This window comes from Scylla paramamosain, chromosome 23 (assembly GCF_035594125.1).
Source record: "Scylla paramamosain isolate STU-SP2022 chromosome 23, ASM3559412v1, whole genome shotgun sequence".
Taxonomy (NCBI): domain Eukaryota; kingdom Metazoa; phylum Arthropoda; class Malacostraca; order Decapoda; family Portunidae; genus Scylla; species Scylla paramamosain.
In genome coordinates this window covers 910001-935901 of record NC_087173.1, presented here as the reverse complement: position 1 = coordinate 935901, position 25901 = coordinate 910001, and the positions used below count along the sequence as shown (strand labels likewise).

Here is a 25901-nt window from a genome sequence, read left to right as displayed (position 1 = left end):
CAGCATCACCATTATAATTGTCATTGACACATCATTAAAAAAAGAGCATTATTTAAGTACCTCACCAAGACTGGAAGAGAAGTTTTATCCACTTGTGTATCACAATTCTAGTTTCCTCCCCTCTAGTGGCTGACAGCATCTGCAATAGTTAAGATAATGAAAACATGATACAAAAGTTGCATTGTTGTCTTCAGTGTTGAATGCACAATACAAGTACTTCATATAAACAGTAAGGTACTCGTATGTACTATAGGGCAAATTGTTTAATTCTACTGAAGTCAATGGTAATAAATAAATTAAATAAATGATGGCCCACTAAGTTTCCAAATAGGGATGACCAGCCCCTTTTTTCCAGGCACAAGCACATTAAAGCAATCTAACCGTCATAATACACTCATAGCATCTCTAATAAAATTAGTAATCAAACAAATTAATTTTTTGTGAGGTAAAATGAAATGGTAAATAAGACACTGTAATACATGTGACTTCCTGGAAGCTTATTTTTCACTTAACAAAAACCCAATATAAGTGTTCCAAGATTTCTTAAAAGAAAATAATGATGATTAATCTCCATAATGATAAAGCAATGTTTTCATAAGTAATAAACATTACCTGGTGGGATTTAGCTCCTCCAGTCTACATCAGCAATACCATTAATCAGGGACAGGACCTTCGGATGGACTTCAGAGTCCCTTTTGCAATGTTTTTTTTACTTCTATCTTGCTCCCCGATTTGGGATTGATACCAGCAAAACATCTATAGTGATGGAAGGTAATGTACTATGGAGGTACACTGGAGGTGTTCTGGACAGATTTATCTATATGTTTATATATATATATATATATATATATATATATATATATATATATATATATATATATATATATATATATATATATATATATATATATATATATATATATATATATATATATATATATATATATATGAATTACCTTTGAATGAACTCAAGTGTTGATGCAGAATCCATGGGGTACCTTATATTAAAGTTGTAATAGGAGGCCAACAGCATAGCTAGGCCAGTGGTAAATGTGGCAATATGCTCAGTGACAACAACACCATCAATTGACAGCATATATCTTGTTGTAGTAAACCTTGATTCTCCTGAAAGTATTAAAAATAAATAAATAAATAAAAATAACAAAGCCACCTGGTAAGGATTTCATGACTTGTCTCTAGCATCTTCACCCCTTCCTCACCAATCAATGCTTGTGGCAGAACTGCAGTAGATATTTTACCTCCTCTTCCTAAAGCTTTTCCCACAAAAGACCAGGTAATAATAATGATAACATAATTTTTATGAACCACAAGATACTTCTCTCTCATAATTTTTATAACAAATACCCACACATCCCCTTCCTGTTTATTAAGCATAAAGGAACCAATTAATAACTTTATCAAAGGTCAAATGGTAAGAAAATTACAATTATTTACACTGCTCCTGGTTGTAATATTACACCTCCTTTGGTTACATATGTATATAAATGATAAGCTAGTCCCTTCCAAGTCATAAATGTCATTTCTTGTTGTACTGGATACCTCCTAACTTGGTGACAAGTCATCACAGAGGTCTGAATTTGATGAGTAGACCATTTCAGATGGCAAGTCCTTAACTGTTTGATATGTGTGATGCCTACTTATGTGTGATTTAAATGTGGTTGTCTTTGAGAACATTTTGTAGCACTGATTAAAGGGGCACTGAATCCTGGTGCCATCATCGATGTGCTGTCTCAAATGCTTTAATAAATCCTTCATTCCATCACAAACTTGTTGGCACAAAAGAGTTTTACATTGTAATTTAAAATGGAGACTTAAGATCAACAATTTTTCATCACTTTTTGACCTACGTTCTTGATGGTCTTGGTATATATGAGCCTTTAGCCCTGCATATGATGAAAGTGTCCATTTGGAATGCCTTAATGGGCATTTGATAACTCTTTTGTATTAATTTAAATGCAACAGGCAATGATTTACATAATTTTTCACTGACCATGATACATGATTACAGAGAGGACACGAAGACTCTGAATCCATGACACAAAAGTAATTACTCAAAAAACAGTAGTACTTAACTGTGCTTGCCCTTCAGGTATTCAGAGATTATTACAACACTTAAGAAACATACTTTTTTTTCTAAAAGTGGTAGTGGACTCATGGAACAAACTCCACTACATTTTCACTCATTCATCAGTCTTCCACTCACCTGTGCCCACCAGCCGGATGTAACAGATTACCACTTAATGTAGGTAATCAACCTAACAAACTAATGAAACTAACCACCATAACCAAACCAAACCAAATTAGACTTACCTAACTAACCTAACCAAGCCAAACCAGCATAATTTAATATAGGTATATAATCAAACTAACCAAACTAAGAGTGCAGATGAGTTTAGTTAATTATTTAATTTACCAATGACTTCATGCATAAACATAATTTATATTAGGTAGGTAAAAAAAATGTATACATCATGCACAAATAAACACACTTAATAATGACATGGCTTACAAGCTGAGATTAACCAACCATTGAATTGTCACTTACATGCGAGAGAGGAGACCAGGAATGTTGTTGGATGCAAGGCCTTTAGGCCTTAGGACCTTAGGAGGTAGGTAGGTAGAATACTGGCTAGCTGTGCCCTTGGTGATGTTTTTGTTGAGGCTGTATAGTTCAGTCTTAACAACAGCGTCAACTTAGCCTCTAGTGTCCCAGAAGTGCAGTAAGCTGACAGTATTAAGCTTGATGAAAGTACAGGCCTGGGTCTCACTCAGTGCAGGATAAAAATGGTGCAGCTACTGGTCTCGTACTGGCGTTTGGCAGGCACCTCGTATTCATAAACAGAAAAATTGGTGGTTCAACAGTTGGAAATCTCGATGTGCATGTAACTACTCCTATTTTATTATTCTTCTCATCATACTTCCTCAAAATTTCATACTACTAAATATTTCAACTGAGATAACAAAATATATTTCTTACCTTGCATGTCTCCCCAGAGTAAAATATTCCATCTTCTGGTTACTGAAGTTACTAGGTCGAAGTAACCTTGCGTCACCGAAATATTATATAGAACGTTTGAGCTTTTCATTTCATTATGAATAATTTTCATCATCACCTTAGGTAAAAATATTTGTATACGATAAATGCACATCGACATACAAAGGCGCTACATGACAAGTTTTCAGTAACAGTGCCACGTGTCGCAATAAACAATGCACATGACAAATAATATAGAAAAAAAACATTTAAAGTATGTTTTTAAGGCTATTGGTATAACAGCAATGAATAAGTATTACATTCCAAGTATTTAATCAAGAATAATATTGAAGACAACCGCTTAGCAACGAAAAAAAAAATGTAATATTTACAGACACCCTGTTGCCTCGATTTACAGTGTTTATCTGTATTTAATTCTATCTTGATAAAATATTATTTAGATAATATGGAGGCTTATGGTGTCTCGGCACACACTCAACATTGCCTATTAAATGTTAACAAGGACTGAGCCAAGAAATTCAAGACATCACAACCAAATTGCATGTCACATACAACAGTCAGATTTGTAAACTTTGGTTACAGTTATTTCCTGTCAGTATTTATGGGAAAAATACTGTAAAAACAACAATTATTTTTTACAGTGTAGTAAGAAAGTTCCCTTAAAGACACCTAAAGAGTAAGACTTTTGCACACACACACACACACACACACACACACACACACACACACACACACACACACACACACACACACTATGGCAGCAGCAGGAGCAGAAGCAACAGCAGCCCGGACTTCGTTTCATTATTGGTGAAGAAACACTATGTTTTTCTCTTTGTTTTTAGGTTTTAACATGGTCCTCTGATTTTGTGTTTGTGTTGTCGGATGCAGCAGCGACGGGACGTTTTTCCTTCCTCGCGGCCAGATGATGTAGACTGGCTTTTTGCTGCTCCTCCTGACACACTCACAATTTACCGGTGAGTGACGGGGACGGAGCAGTTTTTGTAGCGCAGTGTACGTCCTTCCATTTTTAGGTTTACATTTAAGTGAAGCCTGTCATGCTTGCCTATGTTATTCCATGTGCATGTAAGGTAAGGCTGCTTGACAAAGTGTCTAACTCACTGCAGACACTTGCTTTATGCTGTACTGTAATAAACAAGTAATTTCTCAATGTAAAGGAAACAGTGAGTCACAAAAGTGCCTCTCAATATGATTTGGTAATGAAAAGTAGAATACATGTATGAAGTATGTATGTATGAATGTATGTAAATAGATAATACATAAGTGAATAAATAAATAAATAAATAAATGGATGAATTAATGCATACCCTAGAGAACATTTCATACCTACTGAGCTTACCATAGCAAATACACTGATATGCTACAAAAAATGCACACAAGTATATGAAGATGGAAAAAAAAATGGGGGAAGTTTGTCTTGTTATGTTATTTCTTTGGTTACTGTTCTTCTGAATTTGCCATCAGCATGCGTCTCTCCTTCCCCACGCTGACGCTACGCAAGACTTTCACCTTTATTCCGTTCCCTTTCAGTAGTCCAGGAGTTAAGCAATATCTTCATTCTTTCATCCCCTTCATTAGTAAACTCTGGAATTCTCTGCCTGTTTCTGTTTTTTTCCCCTTCCTGTGACTAGTTGTTTTAAGAGTATTGAGGCACTTCCAGAAACATATTTAGATTTTTTATTATTGACTTTCTTTTTATCTTTTCTCTTTTTTTGTCTGTATGTATGGAAGCGGCAACTGAAAAGATATTTTTTTGTTCCTCTGTTTGCCATTCGCCAAGAAGATATGAGAGTGTGAGTATAAGTAGTGGCTATATGCAAATGTTAGAGTACTATTTTATACTGACTGTAAATTAATCATGCATTGCATTGTTTACTGCAGTGTTTCAAGTTGAGCCGTCCAATATCTTTTGCATCTAATTGATTTTTGTGTTCGGCTATTTGAATTTTTATTTCCAAATGCAGTTCCATGTTTTTAAGAAGCATAAAGGGTTGGAGAAAAATAAAAGCTTTCCTGAGTCGTAATAGGTGTTAATGTTAATAACAGTATTAGTAATAGTAGTAGTAGTAGTAGTAGTAGTAGTAGTAGTAGTAATAGTAGTAGTAGTAGTAGTAGTAGTAGTAGTAGTAGTAGTAGTAATACTAGTAGTAGTAGTAGCAGTAGTAAAGAGCAGGATTATCAGCTGGAGTGACACCAATTCAGTTTTTATATTATTTATGTTTTCTTACTATTCTTCCACACCTTGTCAATCCACGCTAGATAAAAAAAAAAAAAATAGAAGACAAAAAGAAAACGTATATTAAAAAAGTGAGAGGCAAGACCAGCAAGTGAAACACGCCCTGCCTTCTCCATAGACTTCACGTGTTTATTGCCGCGCTTCCTGCCTGATACAGTCTTACATCTTACTGATCTGATACATTCTGATACATCTTACAGATGTAAGATACAGTCTTACGCTGGAGGCGCTTAATGTGGTGCATTTGTATGAAAGAATTTACTTTTTGCCATGAATCTCTCTCTCTCTCTCTCTCTCTCTCTCTCTCTCTCTCTCTCTCTCTCTCTCTCTCTCTCTCTCTCTCTCTCTCTCTCTCTCTCTCTCTCTCTCTCTCTCTCTCAGTGACGTGCATGGGTGTGGGTGTCGAGAGGAGAGCAAACGGCCAAATGTACGGCGACGGGCTAGTGTTTGCATGCGCCGCGTGGGGCGTGCAGTTTGTATGTAAAAGAGGTAGGCAAGTGGTTGGGCGGGGACAAGGAGGAGGAGGAGGAGGAGCAGGAGGAGAGGGAGGAGGAGGAGGAGGCGTAGCGTAGCGTGGTCTGGATGGCGTGCAGGATTATATGACGCTCAGAGGCAGCTTCCCTACACTGTAAGCTTCTATTAGAGTGAGCCACGTGACGAGGTGCGCTCTCAGGGTGATTGCGTGTATTCTATGTAGCCTGGCGGGGCTGTGGCACTCCCTGCAGGTTATTGGCTCAGGAGGGTGAGGTAATGTCGGATGTTAGTGTGGTACTCTGCTGTGGGTGATGAGTTGTGTTTGTAATGATACAGCGCCCAAAGTTTGTTAAAGTGATGCAGGTTGCAGAGCATAAATACAGTGACATCATCACCACTATAGTCTCTCCCTTTACGCTGTGACGGAATGATGTAGTTGTGGTGATGTAGTCTGGGATAATGATATACACTAGAAAAAATAAATAAAAATCCCAGTAATATCAACAGTTCCATTCTCGTGAAAAGTTCAGTGTTCCTCCATTATTTTGTTTATCTTCAGCATTTCCACTTTATGTTCACTTAACTTGACAAATATGTTCCACGTGTGTCCCTAGGCGAAAAAAAAGCTTACCATTTTATATTCCTTTTTCATTTCTTGATTTATACAAAACTTTTTTTTCAACGATGTCCTCTCTCTCTCTCTCTCTCTCTCTCTCTCTCTCTCTCTCTCTCTCTCTCTCTCTCTCTCTCTCTCTCTCTCTCTCTCTCTCTCTCTCTCTCTCTCTCTCTCTCTCTCTCTCTCTCTCTCTCCAGAGGAATACAAAGGAATGCAACGGAAGACCAAACCTTGAGGTATTGACGAGGCTGTTTGGATAATTATTGTACATTAACTATTATTGGGAGATACAGGATAGTACAGAAGGTTCCTCCCCACCAATCCCTTCAGCAGAAGCTGACAAGATACAGGAATTGATACCACGTGGTATAGAAAAAAACACATAGAACTTGAGAGAATAGTGAGGGAAAGTGTTGTGGTCTGTCTACTTTTGTTTGTGAGGGAGAGCGTAAATGCATGATAGTTGTGTGATGTGGTGTGTGCGTAGCGCAGGTGAAGGCACAGTTTGGTTGTTGAGGGGTGGTGCAGCAACCTTGCGTTGCGCTTTCCAGGGAGGCGGCAGTCAATCAGGTCACAGCTTTGGTCATTGGGTCTGTGTACCTTCCCTTTAGGGGCTGCATACACAGGTTATCCCCTGCAACTTTGACCTCTAGTACTTAAAATCACAAAGTTGATCAGTAACAGGAGAATGCGGACGAAGAAAATAAGGATTACATTTGATTACAATGGATAACCAAAACAGAAACACTCCCACAGGTCTTTACATATCGCTTTGGAATTAATTTAGATTAACTACCATTTAGTAAAGTAAGCTGGATCAGTGTATGACTTCTGCCAAACTGACACGTCCTTGTGTTTGTGCCGGCGTGGGAAAACCATCGTGCAGTGTGGGGAAAACTGGCTGCATTTTGATTGGAAAGAATGAAATGAGATTCTATTATTATTCCTATACAAAAAAAAAAAAAAAAAAACCGAGGAGGAGGAGGAGGAGGAGGAGGAGGAGGAGGAGGAGGAGGAGGAGGAGGAGGAGGAGGTGATGGTGGTGGTGGTGGTGGTGGTGGTGGTGCTGGTGGTAGAGTTCATAATTTTTTCTGTTCCTCCTCCTTACGGTGAATTGTAGATTTTTTCACTTCTGAAAATTGCACGTTTTTTTTTTTTTACTTATTGCACAAAATTAAGAAAAAAAAAATTTCCGAAAAGACAGTATTCAAATTTAAAAGAAAGAAAGCTTTTTCACTTGTCTTATTCATTGTGACGTAACATTCTGAGATAATTTGTGCGCCCAAAGGCACAGGTAAAGGGGTGTTTGAAGTGGACGCTTTTACTAATGCTGTTAGTACCCTGTAGTGCAGTGGTTTTCATCTCCTTTCAGGCCACGGGCCACTGACAAAAACAAAAAGAAAATGTGAACCCTTTTAATTTTGGTTTGGTCTGTAATATAGCATCTTTTGTCGTCAACTGCACACACTGACTTAATACACCATAATAAATGACCACAAATCAAATTACATGCCCATACCTGTAAAAGAGATTGGACAAATATTACAACTAATCAACAGACTACATCACCAGTTGAGAACCATTTCTCTAGTGTGATTGTTTTATGTAATTTAAAATGACTCTTGAGAACTCTTCGGGACTGAATGTAATGCAGGTCTTGCGAGTGATGCTCATCAGAGAGAAGCATGTGTTCTTTAAAATTTCAGTACTTTTTTTTTTCTGTGCGTTTAGTTGGGTATTCATTTACTTTTATGATCAAGTGTCATCTGACTACCATTTAATGCTTCCTTGAACTGCCTTACTACGGTTCTTTTCATGGATAAAAATTCCAAATAACGTGTTACATTTCATTGGTGGCATGATTTCCCTTTAAAATGAATGCAAAGCAATCAATGTGGCACGTTCCATATCCATTATTGTGTCACTTTATTACGCATACAAACACTCCTATTAACGTATCACATCCCGCCCCTGGTGTGATTCCCCTCACCATGAATACAAAGCAATCCAAACGCTACAGTTCAGTCCTGCTCATGAAACACACGCTCTGATACAACTAGGCTCTTCACTTACTTTCAGCCCTATTTTTCTCTTTAATAGTGCAAGAGTTGACTGACCTCTTCACTCTTTGATCCCTTTCACAGTTAAACTCCGTAATTCTCCCTGATTTTTATCTCACTTCCCAAAGAAATAGATTCAGTACATAAGTAACAGAAAAAAAAAAAAAAAAACAGTAGAAAATATAGATGTAAATGCCAATGACACCGTGCAGTGTATAAAGAATAAAAAAACAAGGTCTCCATCGTTACAAATACTGAACTATCAAAACTTACAACTTACAAGATACGACACGGAAATAAAAGGACACAAACCCGCTACACTACAATGATGGTGCTGATGACGATGATGACGGTAATAATAATAATTATGATGGTAATAATAATAGTAATAATGATAATAATAATAAATAATATATAATAATATAAAATAATAATAATAATAATAATAATAATAATAATAATAATAATAATAATAATAATAATAATAATGATAATAACAACAACAACAGTACCACTTCACTACGTATCGCCTCACGCGGGGAGCAGGGGTGGGAGTGGCACAGGTCTTTCTTCTTTTTCATGCAGTATTATTTTTTATACCAATGAAGCATAAACACACTTGCAGCCTCCGCTGGTCCCCCTACCCTCTCTCCCTTAATCCCTCCCGACGCCGCCCTTCCTCCCAGTCGGAAGCTTTCATCCTGCTGATAGGTAGTAAAGCCTGTGTGAAGAAGTGAGTGCTTCACCAGCTTTTTCAATGACATAATTTGATTGATGTCTATGTTGAGAGTGGACGTGAATTACGAATAAAGCAATCCGTGGTTCTCTGGGCTGAGTCATTCTCGTGCTGCAGGATGGACAGGTGTAATGTTGTGTTGTTGTTATTGTTGTTGGTGATGGTGAAGCACAGGGGAGGGTTCCAGGAGGCGACTCCAGACACAAGGAATGCCCGCCTCTGTAAAGTTCTCTGATCTCACCTACTGCTATTTGCACTCCACGACATACTCCCACAAGTCAACAATGATCTAATTATCACTGTGGGCATGAACGCTCACTTTGGAATCAGCAGCAGTTTTTCTTATTGAACTTTTGGTGCTGCATGAACACAGGAGGGGAAATCATGTGTTCAAATATATTTTGTTTACCGTTGGGGTTTCATGGCGTAGTGACAGTCTTGGGAACCCAGTGTGTGTGGGATGCCAGCGGTCATATTCCATAGAAAATACAATAAATAAATAACGTAATGAAATTAATTCACATCATAATTCTTTAATACATACTGGCGTGAACATTAGATGGGGAAATAGACCAACTTTACAAAAAAGATGGGGAAGATGGGGAAATGGACCAACTTTAAAAAAAAGAAAAAGGGCCCTCGTGGCCCAGTGGGTAGAGTGATGCACTTGGAGTTTGGCGTGAGGGAAGTGAGGGGCGCGCAGGTTCGAACCCCCCTCTCGGAACTCACAAAAACCTTCAAAGAGCATCCCTCCATCACCATGTGTGCCTCAAATACACAGGTACGGTGATGGAGCTGCCCACGGGGAGGAGGGGAGGTGAGTGCGCAGCACCTCCCTACCCCTCCCCAGGGGAGGAAGGCACCGCCTTACCGCCCCCGGGAGAGCAAGGGAGGTGAGTGCACAGCGCTTCCCTTCTCTCCCCTACCTAACCCTGGCAAGTCTACGGACTACCAGGCAAAAAATAATAAAAAAAAAAAAAAAAATTAATATTAAAAAAAATAATAAAAATAAAAATAAAGTTAAGTGCATAGCACTTCCCTTCTCTCCCAACCTACCAGGCAAAGATGAAAAAAAAAATAAATAAAGAAAAAAAAATAAAATAAATAAATAAATAAATAAAGCAAATAAGTAAATAAATGAATAGAATAAAAATAAAAACCTCCTTACCACCTCGGACCCCGGAAGAGCAAGAGAGGTGAGTGCACAGCACTTCCCTTCTCTCCCGGACTACCACACCAAAAAGAATAAGATATATATATATAGGTATAAAGAAAGAAAAAAAAAACAATAAAATAAATAGAAAATAAAATAAAATTAAATTAAATAAAATTAACAAAAAATAAATAAAGTAAAAACCATAAAACTCCTACTCCCCCCATCAATAAAAGTGACTGAGTCTGGCAATCAACAATAAATAATAAAAATAACCTGACTGATCCTGACAACTCCAAAGACCACCACCCCACCTGTGAAGCACGGGAGGTGAGTGTGCAGCACCTCCCTACCCTTCCCAGTCTCCCAGTTTGACTTTGACCAACAATCTGACTCATTCTGGCAACTCCAACTGTACAGACCACCACCAGTACTCCAGTACTCCCCACCCTGGCAACTGATCCTGGCAAGGTGAGTGCGTAGCACTTCCCGTGACTCATCCTGGCAACTCTAAAGACCCACCATACTGACTGACCCTGGGAAGCACGGGAGGTGAGTGTGCAGCACCTCCCTACCCTTCCCAGTCTCCCATCAATCTGACTCATCCTACCAACTCCAAAGAGCAACTCCAACTGTACAGACCACCACCACCATCCCTCTGAGTGGTGAGGAGGTGAGCAAGGTGAGTGCGTAGCACTTCCCTTGACTGACCCTGACTGACTGACCCTGGCAGCTCAAAAAAACAAACAACCTGCCTGATTTACAGATATGTAATCACCAAACTGACTGGCCCTGGGGAGCATGTGAGGTGAGTGTGCAGCACCTCCCTACACTTCCCAGTCTCCCAGTTTGACCTTACTCATCCTGGCAACTTCTAAGAGCAACTCTGACTCTCTGACACTGTGACTCTGATCCCTACATCTTAGCAACTCTAAAAACAACCATCCTGACTGACTTACAAATCTTACTCTAATATGGCAACAGACCACCAAATTGACTGACCGTGGGGAGCATGGGAGGTGAGTGTGCAGCACCTCCTTACCCTTCCCAGTCTCCCAGTTTGACTTCCACCACCAATCTGACTCATCCTACCAGCTCCAAATCTACCACCACCACCACCCCTCTGATCTTGGCTAGGTGAGTGCGTAGCACTTCCCTGGGCTTGACTGACTGACCATGGTAACTCCAAAAATAACCAACCTGACAGATGTTACAAATGTAACCTGGGGAGCATGGGAGGTGAGTGTGCAGCACCTCCCTACCCTTCCCAGTCTTCCACCAACTTGACTTGAATTATGACTGGGGAGCAGGGGAGGTGAGTGTGCAGCACCTTCTACTTTCTCCACTCTGACTACCCTACCACCTACCAACTCAGACCATCAAACTGACTGTCTTAGAACAAGAACAGGAAGCAACGCCATCAGAGGAAGAAGCAGCAGCAGCAGCAGCAGCAGCAGCAGCAGCAGCAGCAGCATTACCGCCATCAGAGGAAGAAATCAAGAAAAAGAAGCAGAGAAAAAGAACTACCACCACTGCTCTCAGAGGAAGAAGCAGCAGCGTCACCGCCATCAGAGGAAGAAACATATATATGTAAACTACGACTGGTCAAATCTCCGTTGGCGCCAGGCAAAGTTCGACCTGTGATGGGCTGTGTTTAGAGAGGGGAAAAAAAAAAAGTTCCTTAAAAGGAAACTACGCTAACTCAGTTAGGGGACTGACTGTGAAAGTGCCAGGCAAGGCTGCTGCTTCAGACATCCACACTTCAACTTCAACAATGCATGCGAGAATGTTGCTGTATTATTCCTCCTATTCCTTCTTCTTTTTCTTCTGTAGAAGACTGTCTTATTACTACGTAATTTTTTTTTTTCATAATTTATTTTATGTTATTTTATTTTATTTTTTTCAGTATTTCCACCTTTTCTAAATCCATCCACCCTTTAAATTAAATAAATTTAATAAATTTATGTCCACTTGAGCCTTGGACAACTGATTACAAAAGAATTACATGAATATTTGACTTTTTTTCTCTAGTCTTAAAACGCCACATCTCAAACACATGAGGCGCGGGTTGCGTTCGAGTGTACTGTAATATACCAATATAATACATGAATTTGTAATACTTTAATCACAATTTATATCTTTTCATACTAAGCAGTATGGCAAGTTACTTCTTCCTCATGACACTGGTCATGTCATGTACACTTCCATGTAGCCAACAATTCTGGGTAACCTTTGAAAAATATCATGCATCCTGGTGTGCACCATGCAACCAGGCTGACTTAACCTACGCCTCTGTAACCTAAGCTGGACACTTGAACAACTATAAATGCATTTTCTCTATCTTAGCTCCTGCAGGGCCGAGGTGGACAGGTGTTTGTCCAGGATGCCTCGTGTTACTTCTCACCGCGTGTTTTATCTGTTGGAGATTATTACACTAAATATGCTGCTGCTCCTGCTGCTGCTGCTGCTGCTGCTGCTGGTGCTGCTATTGCCGTCGCTGATCTTGCTGTTGTTGTTGGTATTGCTGTTTTTCCTTCCTTCCACAACAACAACAAAAACAAAAGGAACAACTACTACTGTTACTACTACTACTACTACTACTACTACTACTACTACTACTACTACTACTACTACTACTACTACTACTACTGCTGCTGCTGCTGCTGCTGCTGTTATAGCTGCTGCTGCTGCTGCTGCTGCTACTGCTGCTGCTGCTGCTGCTGCTGCTGCTGCTGCTGCTGCTGCTGCTGCTGCTGCTGCTGCTGCTGCTGCTGCTGCTGCTGCTGCTGCTGCTGCTGCTGCTGCTGCTGCTACTGGTGCTTAACTTTACAAAAATCATCACTGTCGTTTTTGCCGTCGTGCGTGCGGTGCCTCTAATCGTCGTCGTCCTCGTTCTCATCGTCGTCGTCGTAACAGTAGCATCGCCTGTCAGAGTAAAAAGACAGGCTAAAAGAATACCAGAGGTCACAGAGAACTGGAACGGGAAAAGCACCACATTAATTGTTACCTGTGGAGAACAAAACAAAATATACTGGATACATGACAGAACAACAGCATTTCTTTAATTAACGTGTGTGTGTGTGTGTGTGTGTGTGTGTGTGTGTGTGTGTGTGTGTGTGTGTGTGTGTGTACAGCGAGGGACAGTTACATAAAGTTACATAGAAATACAGGCCATAACAAACCTTGCGGTTCTCACGAGATGATCTGTCCTAGGGCTACTAAGGTGATAGTAGAAGAAAAGGACAGCAAAGCAGAAGGCTCTCTCCTCACCCTCCACTCCTTACGTCATAAGCCGTACAGGAAACAAATCTGAAGTAAATACCTTACTGGGTTAGAGAAGGAAAACCCGAAGGAAAATTTATAAGAAAGAATGAAAATAGATGAAATGAGGTGCCCTCATTTCCTGGAGGCAAGGAGTTTTAATCTGTAACAAACAAACACTGTTACCCGCGGATTTGAGGTAAAATATTTATCAAGACGGCGTTTCAAATTTTCTACGGGATTGCAAAAAAAGATAAATAAATAAATAAATAAATAAATAAGTAAATAAATAAAAAAAAAAACCCTGCCAGAAATTAAACACATGCATGGCGCTCCCTTTGACTGCGGTTCAAGCTGGTGGCGGCGACGTGCTGGTGGTGGTGGTGGTGGTGGTGGTGGTGGTGGTGGCTGGGATGTTAACCAATTTAATTTCGTTTTCATTTATATATATAATTATTTATTTTTTCTCTCTCTCTCTCTCTCTCTCTCTCTCTCTCTCTCTCTCTCTCTCTCTCTCTCTCTCTCTCTCTCTCTCTCTCTCTCTCTCTCTCTCTCTCTCTCTCTGAGTGAAGAATAAGTAATAATAAGAATAAGGATCATAAAAGAAGAAATATAGCAATAAAAATAAAAACTAGCGCCAGGATTAGCTGTGTGCCGGGGAGTGCTGGTGAGCCGTGAGTAATGTTCACTCTTAGATACACGTGCAATGTAATGTATCTCCCTATCATTATTTTTATTTATTATTTATTATTATTTATTATGTTTATTGTATTGATACTTGTTTTTGTCTTCCTTCCTTCCTGCCTGCATGCCTCCTGCTCTCCTTAGGGCCCTATTTTTCATATTATCCTTCCTTCTGTCACTATCTCTCTCTCTCTCTCTCTCTCTCTCTCTCTCTCTCTCTCTCTCTCTCTCTCTCTCTCTCTCTCTCTCTCTCTCTCTCTCTCTCTCTCTCTCTCGGGAGTTCCTTGATGAATTGCCATGTTCTCATGACTCTCTACCGCTATTTATTGTTCTTTCATCTTTTTATATCCTGCATGAGTCTGCTCCCGGGAATTAGGTATGGTAGTTGTACGGTGATAAATAATATTTCAGTGCTACCTTTGCAATATCTCCCTATATTTATGAAAGCTTTCGTTACTGTGAAGTGTGGCTCGAATATTATTATTGTTCTTTTATGTAAATATTTTTCGTTGTATTTGTCCAGCACATTTTTGTTATGCGCGAAGAAAGTAAGTGATCATTTAAATCCCGAACTTTAATTTCATTTGCATAAAGAAGTTTAAATTAGAGAGTGAAATGAAGAAGGACTCCTTAACGTGTGGGAAGTGCCTGCCAACCTACTATGGAGGGTGTGCTGCGCAAATCATGATTGTATAGGAGCGTGATGTAACCTGTTCACACTGATACCACTTACAGACAAGCCTTCAAGTACCTTGGTGTTTCGTAGTTGTGGTTTAAATAATGTTTTGACTTGTTTAGGTAATCATCAGAGAGAGAGAGAGAGAGAGAGAAAGAGAGAGAGAGAGGGAGCGGACTGGTAGGCAGGAAGACAGACGGTCAAACAAACAGACAGGGAGGCAAGCAAGCAAGCAAGCAAGCAAGCAAGGAGGCAGACAGACTAACGGGCGGGGAAAGAGGTGGATGGACATACAAAAAAGAAAGAAAGAAAGCAGGCAGACAGACAGGGTGACAGGGAAATAGTCAGCCTAACTTGAAGAGGATAGGCAGGCAAAGAAGCAGGCAGACAGGCAGGCAGGCAAAAATAGAAGGCAAGCAAGCAGACAGAGAAACAGACAAATAGACAGAGGGACAGATGGATGTGCGGGCAGACACAGACATGGACAAAGTAGTTTTAAATAGCGGCAGAAACTGGTATATTTCATTCTAAAGAGTATATTTGTACAATTTTTTTTGTAAAAGCACTTTAATAAATATTTTACCGTGCCCTACACCGAGTACTTAACCAAAAGTCCAATTAGTCAGTGGGATATTAATACAGCATAATGTTTGCATAATATAAACGTATGCCTTTTCCGTTACTCGTATATTCTTTCATGATAACAATTACTGTAAGCGAAGAAAATGCATACATAGTGACCTAACTATATTTTTTTTCTCTAATTGCCTCGTATTTACGGTATGCCATTTTTCAGGCACAATACGTAGTTGTCATTGATTTCCTAAAACTACCAAATATACTCGTAAATATTGTTCCACTCGCAATGTTACACCAGACACACACACACACACACACACACACACACACACACACACACACACACACACACACACACACACACACACACACACACACACACACACACACACACACACACACACACACACACAACATTAATACAAATAGATGCAATGCAACAAAGCAACAGAGATTGGGATGCTCATTCTTACAGAACATTATAGTGAAGATGTGAGGCAGAGATAAACAGACAGACGCAGACAGACAGATTGATTTAAAACACTTAGTAACATGTACTTGTTCTAAGCAATTCTAAGTGACCATTACTTTCCCGTTCATTCCCATTCATTGAAGCATTTCAGTGTTGAGACGCAAAGGTAGTGTAAGTGTTGAGGCAGCGGTGGTAGTGGCCCCTTCACCTCGCAGCGAGGCAGGAAGGGGAGGCGAGGGACACCAGCAGTGACTGGCCTGAAGGCGCCTTGCGTCCCGCCTCCTCTGTGCGACACTCTCCCTAGATTGCCTTCATCCGTCAATCGCAACATGACTTGTGCTCCTCCTCTTCAGTCTCACTTAACTACCACCTTCATATTCTAGACACACTTTACTTTCCCTCCTGGCTTCAGCTCAAGGTTTTCCAAGGTCAGTTGAATTGCTTGTGTTCTCGGACTGATGCTAACGGCGCTAATCCGCGCATGGCTTAGCAGTGGACTGTCGGCTTTTCTCTCATCCTGGTACACGCGGCGATGGTGCCAAGGGAATCATTGTCATGGCGGAGTGTTAGGGAGGGTGAGGCGAGGCATGGCAGGGTATCTCTTGACTGGAAACCTTAAGTAAGGTAATCTAAGCGAAGTCGAACTGGAAGGTTTGCAATAAAATTAGTGTTGCTGCTCAAGCTGAAGGAGGATTGTTAGGATGTTACTTCTTAGAAAATAGCCTTACTTACTGAAATATAGTAAAGATGGGTAAAAGAGAGAAGGTGAATTCTACTTGAGAGCGAGATATGGTTTGAGAGAGAGAGAGAGAGAGAGAGAGAGAGAGAGAGAGAGAGAGAGAGAGAGAGAGAGAGAGAGAGAGAGAGAGAGAGAGAGAGAGTCCTTACAGTGAAAGCTTTAAGTTCAGTGAAATAGCATCATTATTCTTCATTGACACTCTTAAGCTGCAGACGCTAGAAAGAAATCAGTCACAACCCAGAAGACATGATATAGAAAAGTAGATTCAACTGTTTCCATATTTTCTCTTGAATATAAAGAACAGATAATAGATTGACAATAACGAAACGATTTACTCGTAAGAGGCTTTGCTTGGGATGAGAGGAGGTTAGGGAGTCCTGTTCTGGAGTGAAGCCGTAAACACTGGTGATGTAGAACTGAAATAAGAATTTGTCTCATTGTTGTCTCGTCAACAGCATTCAGTAACGTTCCTTTATAAACTTAATGAAATCCCACTCTTGTTTTAATACTAAGTAGGATAAACAGAAGCATAAATTAGAACCGTGTATCTAAATATTTCAAATAAAAGTGTAGTCCCATACATATTAGTCTAAGTGGACCCAAGTTGAAAGTAACTGATGTGTATGACTGTATAAAGAACTTTTCAGCCAATGAATGTACAGTATCTCCGAAAACTATCTTTAAAGTGTGGCGCGAACTGTGGCATAATGAACAATACGAAACCCGCTGCCTGATCACGTGTCGTGTCGGTAAGGTTGGTATGCATGGCTTGACGTGATGCTAAGATGCCTCTCTATTTGTTAGGTCATATGTAATATACGGCAACCATCCTTAGTGTGCAGGGCTATCAATTGTCACTGGCGTTATCACCAAACGTGTCAAATATTATCGTCCATTGTGTCAGAATGTAGAGCTCTTTCAAATAAAGATAATTTGGTAGCTACTGTACAATATCCACTTAGAGAGAGAAAGGGACAGATACCGTCAAAACATCCATCCCACCACACTCTCAGCTCCGGTTAATGCTCTGCCACCTCGAGCAGCAGCCACGCAGATTTACAGATTGCTGGAGAAAAAAAAAAAAGGTAATTGTGGTAGCTATACCTTTGTTCTTCCTTCTATAGTGCAGAGCCGCGTGTAGTGACTGTAGTCTCCTGAGTGCCCTAAAGAGGATCCTAGCTATAAATAATTTGGTAAATCTGACGGACACTGTCAAGCAGCTTTTCTCGGATACTGTGTGTGTGTGTGTGTGTGTGTGTGTGTGTGTGTGTGTGTGTGTGTGTGTGTGTGTGTGTGTGTGTGTATCTGTCTGTCGGTGAGTCATTCCACGTGCTGGTGGAACAACCAAAGGCTCATTGACATAAAATATTATTGCAGAGAAGGAGATCAACATAAAAATGCTCGCACAGTCTGATGGGGCCGAGTCTTACGACCACAGAATACCTCGAACCTGCTATTCTTTATATTGATAGTTCTGGAGAGAGAGAGAGAGAGAGAGAGAGAGAGAGAGAGAGAGAGAGAGAGAGAGAGAGAGAGAGAGAGAGAGAGAGAGAGAGAGATGAAGCTGATATGATCAATTGATACGATTATGAGCATCGGATTCCATGAAGGGCAACTAAAGGGCCAGGAGAGGGTAAGGTACTCACACAAGCCCTTATGTAGGGGAAGTACTGGAGGCTTGGAATAAACTCTATGAAACCAGATGTACTGGAGTTTTCATTACAACTGTTTGTTGTTATTATTATTATTATTATTATTATTATTATTATTATTATTATTATTATTATTATTATTATTATTATTATTATTATTATTATTATTATTATTATTATTATTATTATTATTATTATTATTATTATTATTATTATTATTATTATTATTGTTATTATTATAGCAGGCCTTAACAGTCAAGGCATTTAATAGTCATTCCTATGCAGAGATAAATGATGGTAGAGAGAGAGAGAGAGAGAGAGAGAGAGAGAGAGAGAGAGAGAGAGAGAGAGAGAGAGAGAGAGAGAGAGAGAGAGAGAGAAACGTAAATGAAAGTATATTTGCATAAAAAGTTGATAAGCGGCCTAAATACTCCGAGGGCTCGCGAGTCTCAAGTGTGAGTAGCGAATAAAAAGACCCCTCACCTGGGTGTTCATTAGCATGCCTTCATCAGACGTGTGATTACTCGTGTGTTCAGACGACGGGAGATTGAATTACACGTCGTTAATGCTTTTAATCAGGATATTTATTTATATATTTGTTTATTAGCTGGTCATCTCCAGCCTAACATCTGGAGCTTCATTACATTATGTTCCAGGGAAAATATGAGTAAATCGTGTGAGTCTTGCCGTGGTAGGAAAGACGACCTCCTGCGGGACCTTATCGAAAGAGCGTCTGACACTGGTTTGGTAAGCGACGGGACAAAAAAAAAAAAAAAAAAAATAGGATGCGTTTGGTAATGCGTATATAGGAATATTATTGCCAGCGAAACACTACCTTGGCTTTGCAGTGAGGCTTTTGTATTCAGATGACCGCATGAACTGAAATATATAGACACAACTATACTAGGCAGGTCCTGTGAAAGGTATCACACTAAATGTATTGCTTCATCCAGACGAGTTAGCAGCACAAGCATGAAGGAGGGTCGATCTCACAGGTGTTTGCTTTTGTTGAGATCCTTACCAAGAAGCGTTGATATCCAGAACCAACAGCAACTACGATATCTGTGTGGTCTGTGGAGCCTTTGTTGTTGTTGTTGTTTTGTTGTGTAAGAGGTTATAGGGAACATCCTGTGTCCTCGCAGTAACCACACGAAAAGGCAGGTATCTTACTAGGAGTGGTCAGAGAGTTGTTGTTGTTGTTGTTGTTGTTGTTGTTGTTGTTGTTGTTATCAGAACCACAAACGGAGGAAGGTGGATGTGTTGTATTACTGAATAACAATAAAGAAAGAAGAACAGATGAGTCAGGCTACTTTGGCAGAGATACTCAAAACGGGTTTTCATGTTTTGTGCCGTGAATACTTTTTATGGCTAGACTGAAGTGGTACTTATTATTTTCTAAGTATATCCTTGCTGTTGTTTTTAGGTTTGTACCGCTGAATGTTGGGAAGCTTTGCATTTAATATTTTTGCTTCTTTTTATTTTCTTATTTGATCTTGTTATATATGTAATTGTGCTTGTTCGTTTTATTTTGTTGCAACTGTTGTGCATATTTAACATTCTCAGCGTTTCAAGTGTGTTCTGTTTTCAGTGTTGTTTTTCATGTATCCATGTGTTTTTGCTTGGAGGAATTTGACACATTTTATTTACGACATTTCTCCAGTATTTATTCTTTCATTTTTTGTTCATGTGTATGTTGTAACTCATGCAGTAAAGGATTTTCGGTGGTTCTGTTCATGATGCTTCATTTTTAGCTCTTTTTAGAATAGTCAAGCTGCATCACTGTTTTGATATTTTCAGGAAAGGATGGCAGGTGGTGCCGCGGTGAACACTGCCAACACGTGCAGGAGGAAAGTGAGTACCTGCTTCATTACATCATGTGCACTCTGTTTGGAACTCGCTCTTAAACTTTTTTTTTCCATGTCAACCGAAACCTGTCACTGTTGCCTGCCTTTCTCCTGTCTGCTTCCCACGAATCTATGAAGGAAAGAAAGGATGTGCTTCCATGGTATCGTGTCAGTAGTATTATCCATTGAAGGATTAGTTGAAACCTTTTTCCAAAGCGTTGTTTTTGTCTCCCATTTTTCTGCCTTCCCAGGGTATATATATGAAAGAAGAAAGAATGTAAATTTAGTCTATAATGTTCATTGCAACATCTTACAGGGAAAAAGTCCTTTGAGGATTAACCGAATCTTTTTCAAAACTATAATTTTTGTATTTCAGTCTTCGTGTGCTTATTTTAGTGTATGCATAGAGAAAAGAAGGACACGAAATCATATATTTTCTATAATGGTGTCATATTTTTGTTATAAATATTTACTTGGAGATTCAATTGAAACCTAACAATTAGCTATCATTTTTGCGTTCTTATTTTTTTTTTTCGTATATATCTTTTGTATGTACGAAAATGTGAGTGAAGAAAGGAAAAAGGCAATTACAAAAAAAATTTCCACAATAACAGGAATATGCACTTGAGGACTTTTTTATGTAATAAATATCAGATCTTCTAATTTATCCGTTTAGTTATCCTTTACTGTGTTTTACCGTTATGTAGATTAGTAATATTTTGCATGTTATGATAAAGTGTCCTTGGAAACTATTACTGTAACACATTTCATTTAGTGTGAATTTGATTTCCACGTAAAAAAAAAAATGGATAAATAAATAAATAAAATAAAAATAGAATAAAATAAAAAATCTTTCCTTCTATGGAGAAAACATATTTACATTTTCTTTGTTCAATGGGGAGTTTTCAGAACTAGTTGTTGTCACCAGGTGGCAGCACAGACACAAACTCTTCTCTCACATACAAGCAATATTAGATATACCTACAGTGTTATTCTATATATATATATATATATATATATATATATATATATATATATATATATATATATATATATATATATATATATATATATATATATATATATATATATATATATTATTTTTTTTTTTTTTTTTTTTTTATGTAGGAAGGACACTGGCCAAGGGCAACAAACATATGAAGATGCAATGGGCTTATATAATATATTTTTCTACGTAATCCCTTCTAAGTGGTAACACAAGGAAAATGAAACTCTTTTCATGAACAAATGTATATAAGTTGATTTTTTAGTGAATCGGCATTTAGATTTATTTGGTCATCTTAAGATTTCCAAATGAATACACTCTTGATAGGAAACGTCTTAATCTAGACGACAGTAAACATAAAGGCAACATGTCTGTGACAGTCAAAAGTCCAAATTACATAGATCTCCTTCCTAGTTTATGGAAACGGCAATTTTAATAAAAAAATTGGCAACTCGAGTGTCCTGGCGATAGTAATGCTGTATCTCTAACCAAAGCAAACACCTGACTCGGCCGCGCTGGTTGAACTTAAGAAACACGTTGTCGGACATGAAGTTGAATGTTGCTGCGGTGCCCATCTCCACTACGCCCTAAGCAATGGATTACGGCAGCTGGACACTACAGCAGCAGCAGGATCGCCTGAGAGATGTTTGTTTTGGTTCTCGATTACTTTGCCTTGTCGCTCGCTTCGTGAGAAGGATGCTAAAATCCCCAGAAAAAAAAAAAAAAAACTAGAGCCATATATCACGATGCTAGATAATATTGAGAGAATGTGGTCAAATTATTATTTTGTTTTTTGTGTGTGTGTGATTACCGAGTAATCGAGTAAGTAGGTTGTGTCATACTATATAGTACAGTGTGATTTTTTATTTTTTCCATTGTTCAAATCAATAGTTTTTATACTTGTAATATGATTTATTTAGAAAATGTTAGCAGTTTACTCGATAATCACACACAAAAAAAAATAATAATAATTTGACCACATTCTCTCAATATTATCTATACCTGATATTGAAAAATCGATACGTCATTTCAATAGTATCATGATGATCAGTGTTCTATGCATCTTTATGCACCTGGGATTTACTACAACAATATTTTAGCTCTCTTTCCTACAGTTAGATGAGCAGCAACGACATCTAGTGATTTAGTTCTGAAAACTCCCGGGAAGTGTTATCACCTTGATATTTGTGACCTAATCTAAGTTAACTTTTTAGCGTCATAACCTTTGTTGCAGCTTTATTCAAGTAAAAATCAAAGAGAGGAAAGCTTGTATTGTTCTGTGAAGTGTTGTTATTTGTCTCTGTGTGTGTTGATTGTCACCTTGAAAAGTCAAGGTGACGTGGGCCTTGATGACTAGAGCCGGCCCACACTATTTGTCTCCCTTTTTTTAGAGGCTCGTCGTTGTAGATTTCTGAAAATATTAGTTTCATCCCGTTTTTATTTTCCTTATTAGCGAATGAAAGAAAATTTATGATTTTCTTTATCATTTAGTAACGTATTGAATATCTTTGGAGGGATTATTCCCTTAGCAGAGCGAGGTGGTTCTATTTTTGTTACCGCACATCTGTACACCCCACCGCTCCCGCCTGGCCCTGGAGGGCACAACGATGATTTGGCCAGGAGCACCTTTTGGTGTCCATCGCATATAAAAGTTTCGATTTCAGTTTCGGAAACACTTCTTGGTTGTTAACTTTTGAGGGCGTATCTTTCTTATTTTATGTAATTTCTTCGTCAGACTCACCTTTTTTGTTGTATTTTGCATATTTCGATTTATCGACATGTGGGCGAAGGTTTCTGCCTCGCAACTCTTGCAGCTATCGCCTCATCACTACAGATCGAGCTGGAGGGCGCAAAATGCGTGAATTATTTGCCATAACTCACTTAATATATGGGATAGCCAGTTTTGGTTGACACCATCAGTCTCAGACACTTTTTTTTTCTTTTTGTCTTGAGGGTTTAATATAGTCCCCTGATTTTGTGTTTGTTTTGTGGGATGCAGCAGGGGCGGGACCTTTTTCCTTCCTCGCGGCCAGACGACGAGGACTGGCTTTTTGCTGCTCCTCCTGACATACTCACAATTTACCGGTGAGTGACGGGGACGGAGCTGTTTTTGTAGCGTAGTGTACGTCCTTCCATTTTTAGGTTTACATTTAAGTGAAGCCTGTCATGCTTGCCTATGTTATTCTATGTGCATGTAAGGTAAGGCTGCTTGACAAAGTGTCTGACTCACTGCAGACACTTGCTTTATGCTGTACTGTAATAAACAAGTAATTTCTCAATGTAAAGGAAACAGTGAGTCACAAAAGTGCCTCTCAATACGATGTGGTAATAAAAAGTAGAATATGAAATAAATAGATAATAAATAAGTGAATAAATAAATAAATAAATAAGTGGATGAATTAATGCATACCCTAGAGAACATTTCATACCTACTGAGCTTACCATAGCAAATACACTGATATGCTACAAAAAATGCACACAAGTATATGAAGATGGAAAAAAATGGGGGAAGTCTGTCTTGTGTTGTTATTTCTATGGTTACTGCTCTTCTGAATTTGCCATCAGCATGCGTCTCTCCTTCCCCACGCTGACGCTACACAAGACTTTCACCTTTATTCCGTTCCCTTTCAGTAGTCCAGGAGTTAAGCAATATCTTCATTCTTTCATCCCCTTCATTGGTAAACTCTGGAATTCTCTGCCTGTTTCTGTTTTTTCTCCTTCCTGTGAATAGTTGTTTTAAGAGTGTTGAGGCACTTCCAGAAACATATTTAGGTGTTTTATTATTGACTTTTTTTTTCTTTTTTCTCTTTTCTTTTTTTTTGTCTATATTTATGGAAGCGACAACTGAAAAGATATTTTTTTGTTCCTCTGTTTGCCATTCGCCAAGAAGATATGAGAGTGTGAGTATAAGTAGTGGCTATATGCAAATGTTAGAATACCATTTTATACTGACTCTAAATTAAACATGTATTACATTGTTTACTGCAGTGTTTCAAGTTGAGCCGTCCAATATTTTTTGCATCTAATTCATTTTTGTGTTCGGCTACTTGAATTTTCATTTCCAAAATGCAGTTTCATGTTTTTAAGTAGCATAAAGGGTTGAAGAAAAATAAAGCTTTCCTGAGTTGTAATAGGTGTTAATGTTGATAACAGTATTAGTCGTAGTAGTAGTAGTAATAGTAGTAGTAGTAGTAGTAGTAGTAGTTGTTGTTGTTGTTGTTGTTTTAGTAAAGAGCAGGATTATCAGCTGGAGTGACACCAATTCAGTTTTTCTATTAATTATATTTTCTTACTATTATTCCACACCTTGTCAATTCACGCAAGGAAAAAAAAGAAAAGAAAAAGAGAAAACGTATATTAAAAAAAGTGAGAGGCAAGACCAGCAAGTGAAACACGCCCTGCCTTCTCCATAGACTTCACGTGTTTACTGCCGCGCTTCCTGCCTCATAATTATACAGTCTTACGCTGGAGGCGCTTAATGTGGTGCATTTGTGTGAAAGAATTGACTTTTTGCCTTGAATATTTCTCTCTCTCTCTCTCTCTCTCTCTCTCTCTCTCTCTCTCTCTCTCTCTCTCTCTCTCTCTCTCTCTCTCTCTCTCTCTCTCTCTCTCTCTCTCTCTCTCTCTCTCTCTCTCAGTGACGTGCATGGGTGTGGTTGTCGAGAGCAGAGCAAACGGCCAAATGTACAGCGACGAGCTAGTGTTTGCATGCGCCGCGTGGGGCGTGCAGTTTGTATGAAAAAGAGGAAGGCAAGTGGTCGGGCGGGGACAAGGAGGAGAAGGAGGAGGAGGAGGAGGAGGAGGAGGAGGAGGAGGCGTAGCGTAGCGTGGTCTGGATGGTGTGCAGGATTATGTGACGCTCAGAGGCAGCTTCCCTACACTGTAAGCTTCTATTAGAGTGAGCCACGTGACGGGGTGCGCTCTCAGGGTGATTGCTTGTATTCTATGTAGCCTGGCGGGGCTGTGGCACTCCCTGCAGGTTATTGGCTCAGGAGGGTGAGGTAATGTCGGATGTTAGTGTGGTACTCTGCTCTGGGTGATGAGTTGTGTTTAGAACATAAGAACATAATAAATAAGGGAAGCTGCAAGAAGCGACCAGGCTTACACGTGGCAGTCCCTGTATGAAATATACCTACCTATTTCCATTTATTATCCCCATCTATAAACTTGTCTAATCTTCTCTTAAAGCTCTCTAGTGTCTTAGCACTAACAACATGATTACTGAGTTCGTTCCACTCATATACCACTCTATTTGAGAACCAATTTTTTCCTATCTCTTTCCTAAACCTAAATTTTTCAAGCTTGAACCCATTATTTCTTGTTCTACCCTGGTTGCTGATCCTAAGATTGTTTGTAATGATACAGCGCCCAAAGTTTGTTAAAGTGATGCAGCTTGTAGAGCATAAATACAGTGACATCATCACCACTATAGTCTCTCCCTTTACGCTGTGACGGAATGATGTAGATGTGGTGATGTAGTCTGGGATAATGATGTACACTAAAAAAATATATAAAAATCCCAGTAATATCCACAGTTCCATTCTCATGAAAGGTTCAATGTTTCTCCATTTTTTTGTTTATCTTCAGCATTTCCACTTTTATGTTCACTTAACTTGACAAGTTTGTTCCACGTGTGTCCCTAGGCGAAAAAAAAAAAAAACGTTTCCTTTTATACTCCT

General features: G+C 39.1%; 1 protein-coding gene across 6 annotated transcripts in view; it reads left to right on the top strand.

Moving 5' to 3' along the window:
- Positions 1–25901, top strand: part of LOC135111976 (circumsporozoite protein-like) — a 187110-nt gene that overhangs the window by 93814 nt on the left and 67395 nt on the right. For 5 of the 6 annotated variants that reach the window (XM_064025711.1, XM_064025708.1, XM_064025709.1 and 2 more), the window contains one exon: positions 20170–20223. The exons of the other annotated variant lie outside the window; for it this stretch is intronic. In XM_064025711.1, the coding sequence (XP_063881781.1) occupies positions 20170–20223 (54 nt within the window). The remainder of the gene's footprint in view (positions 1–20169; positions 20224–25901) is intronic. 6 annotated transcript variants of the gene reach the window in all.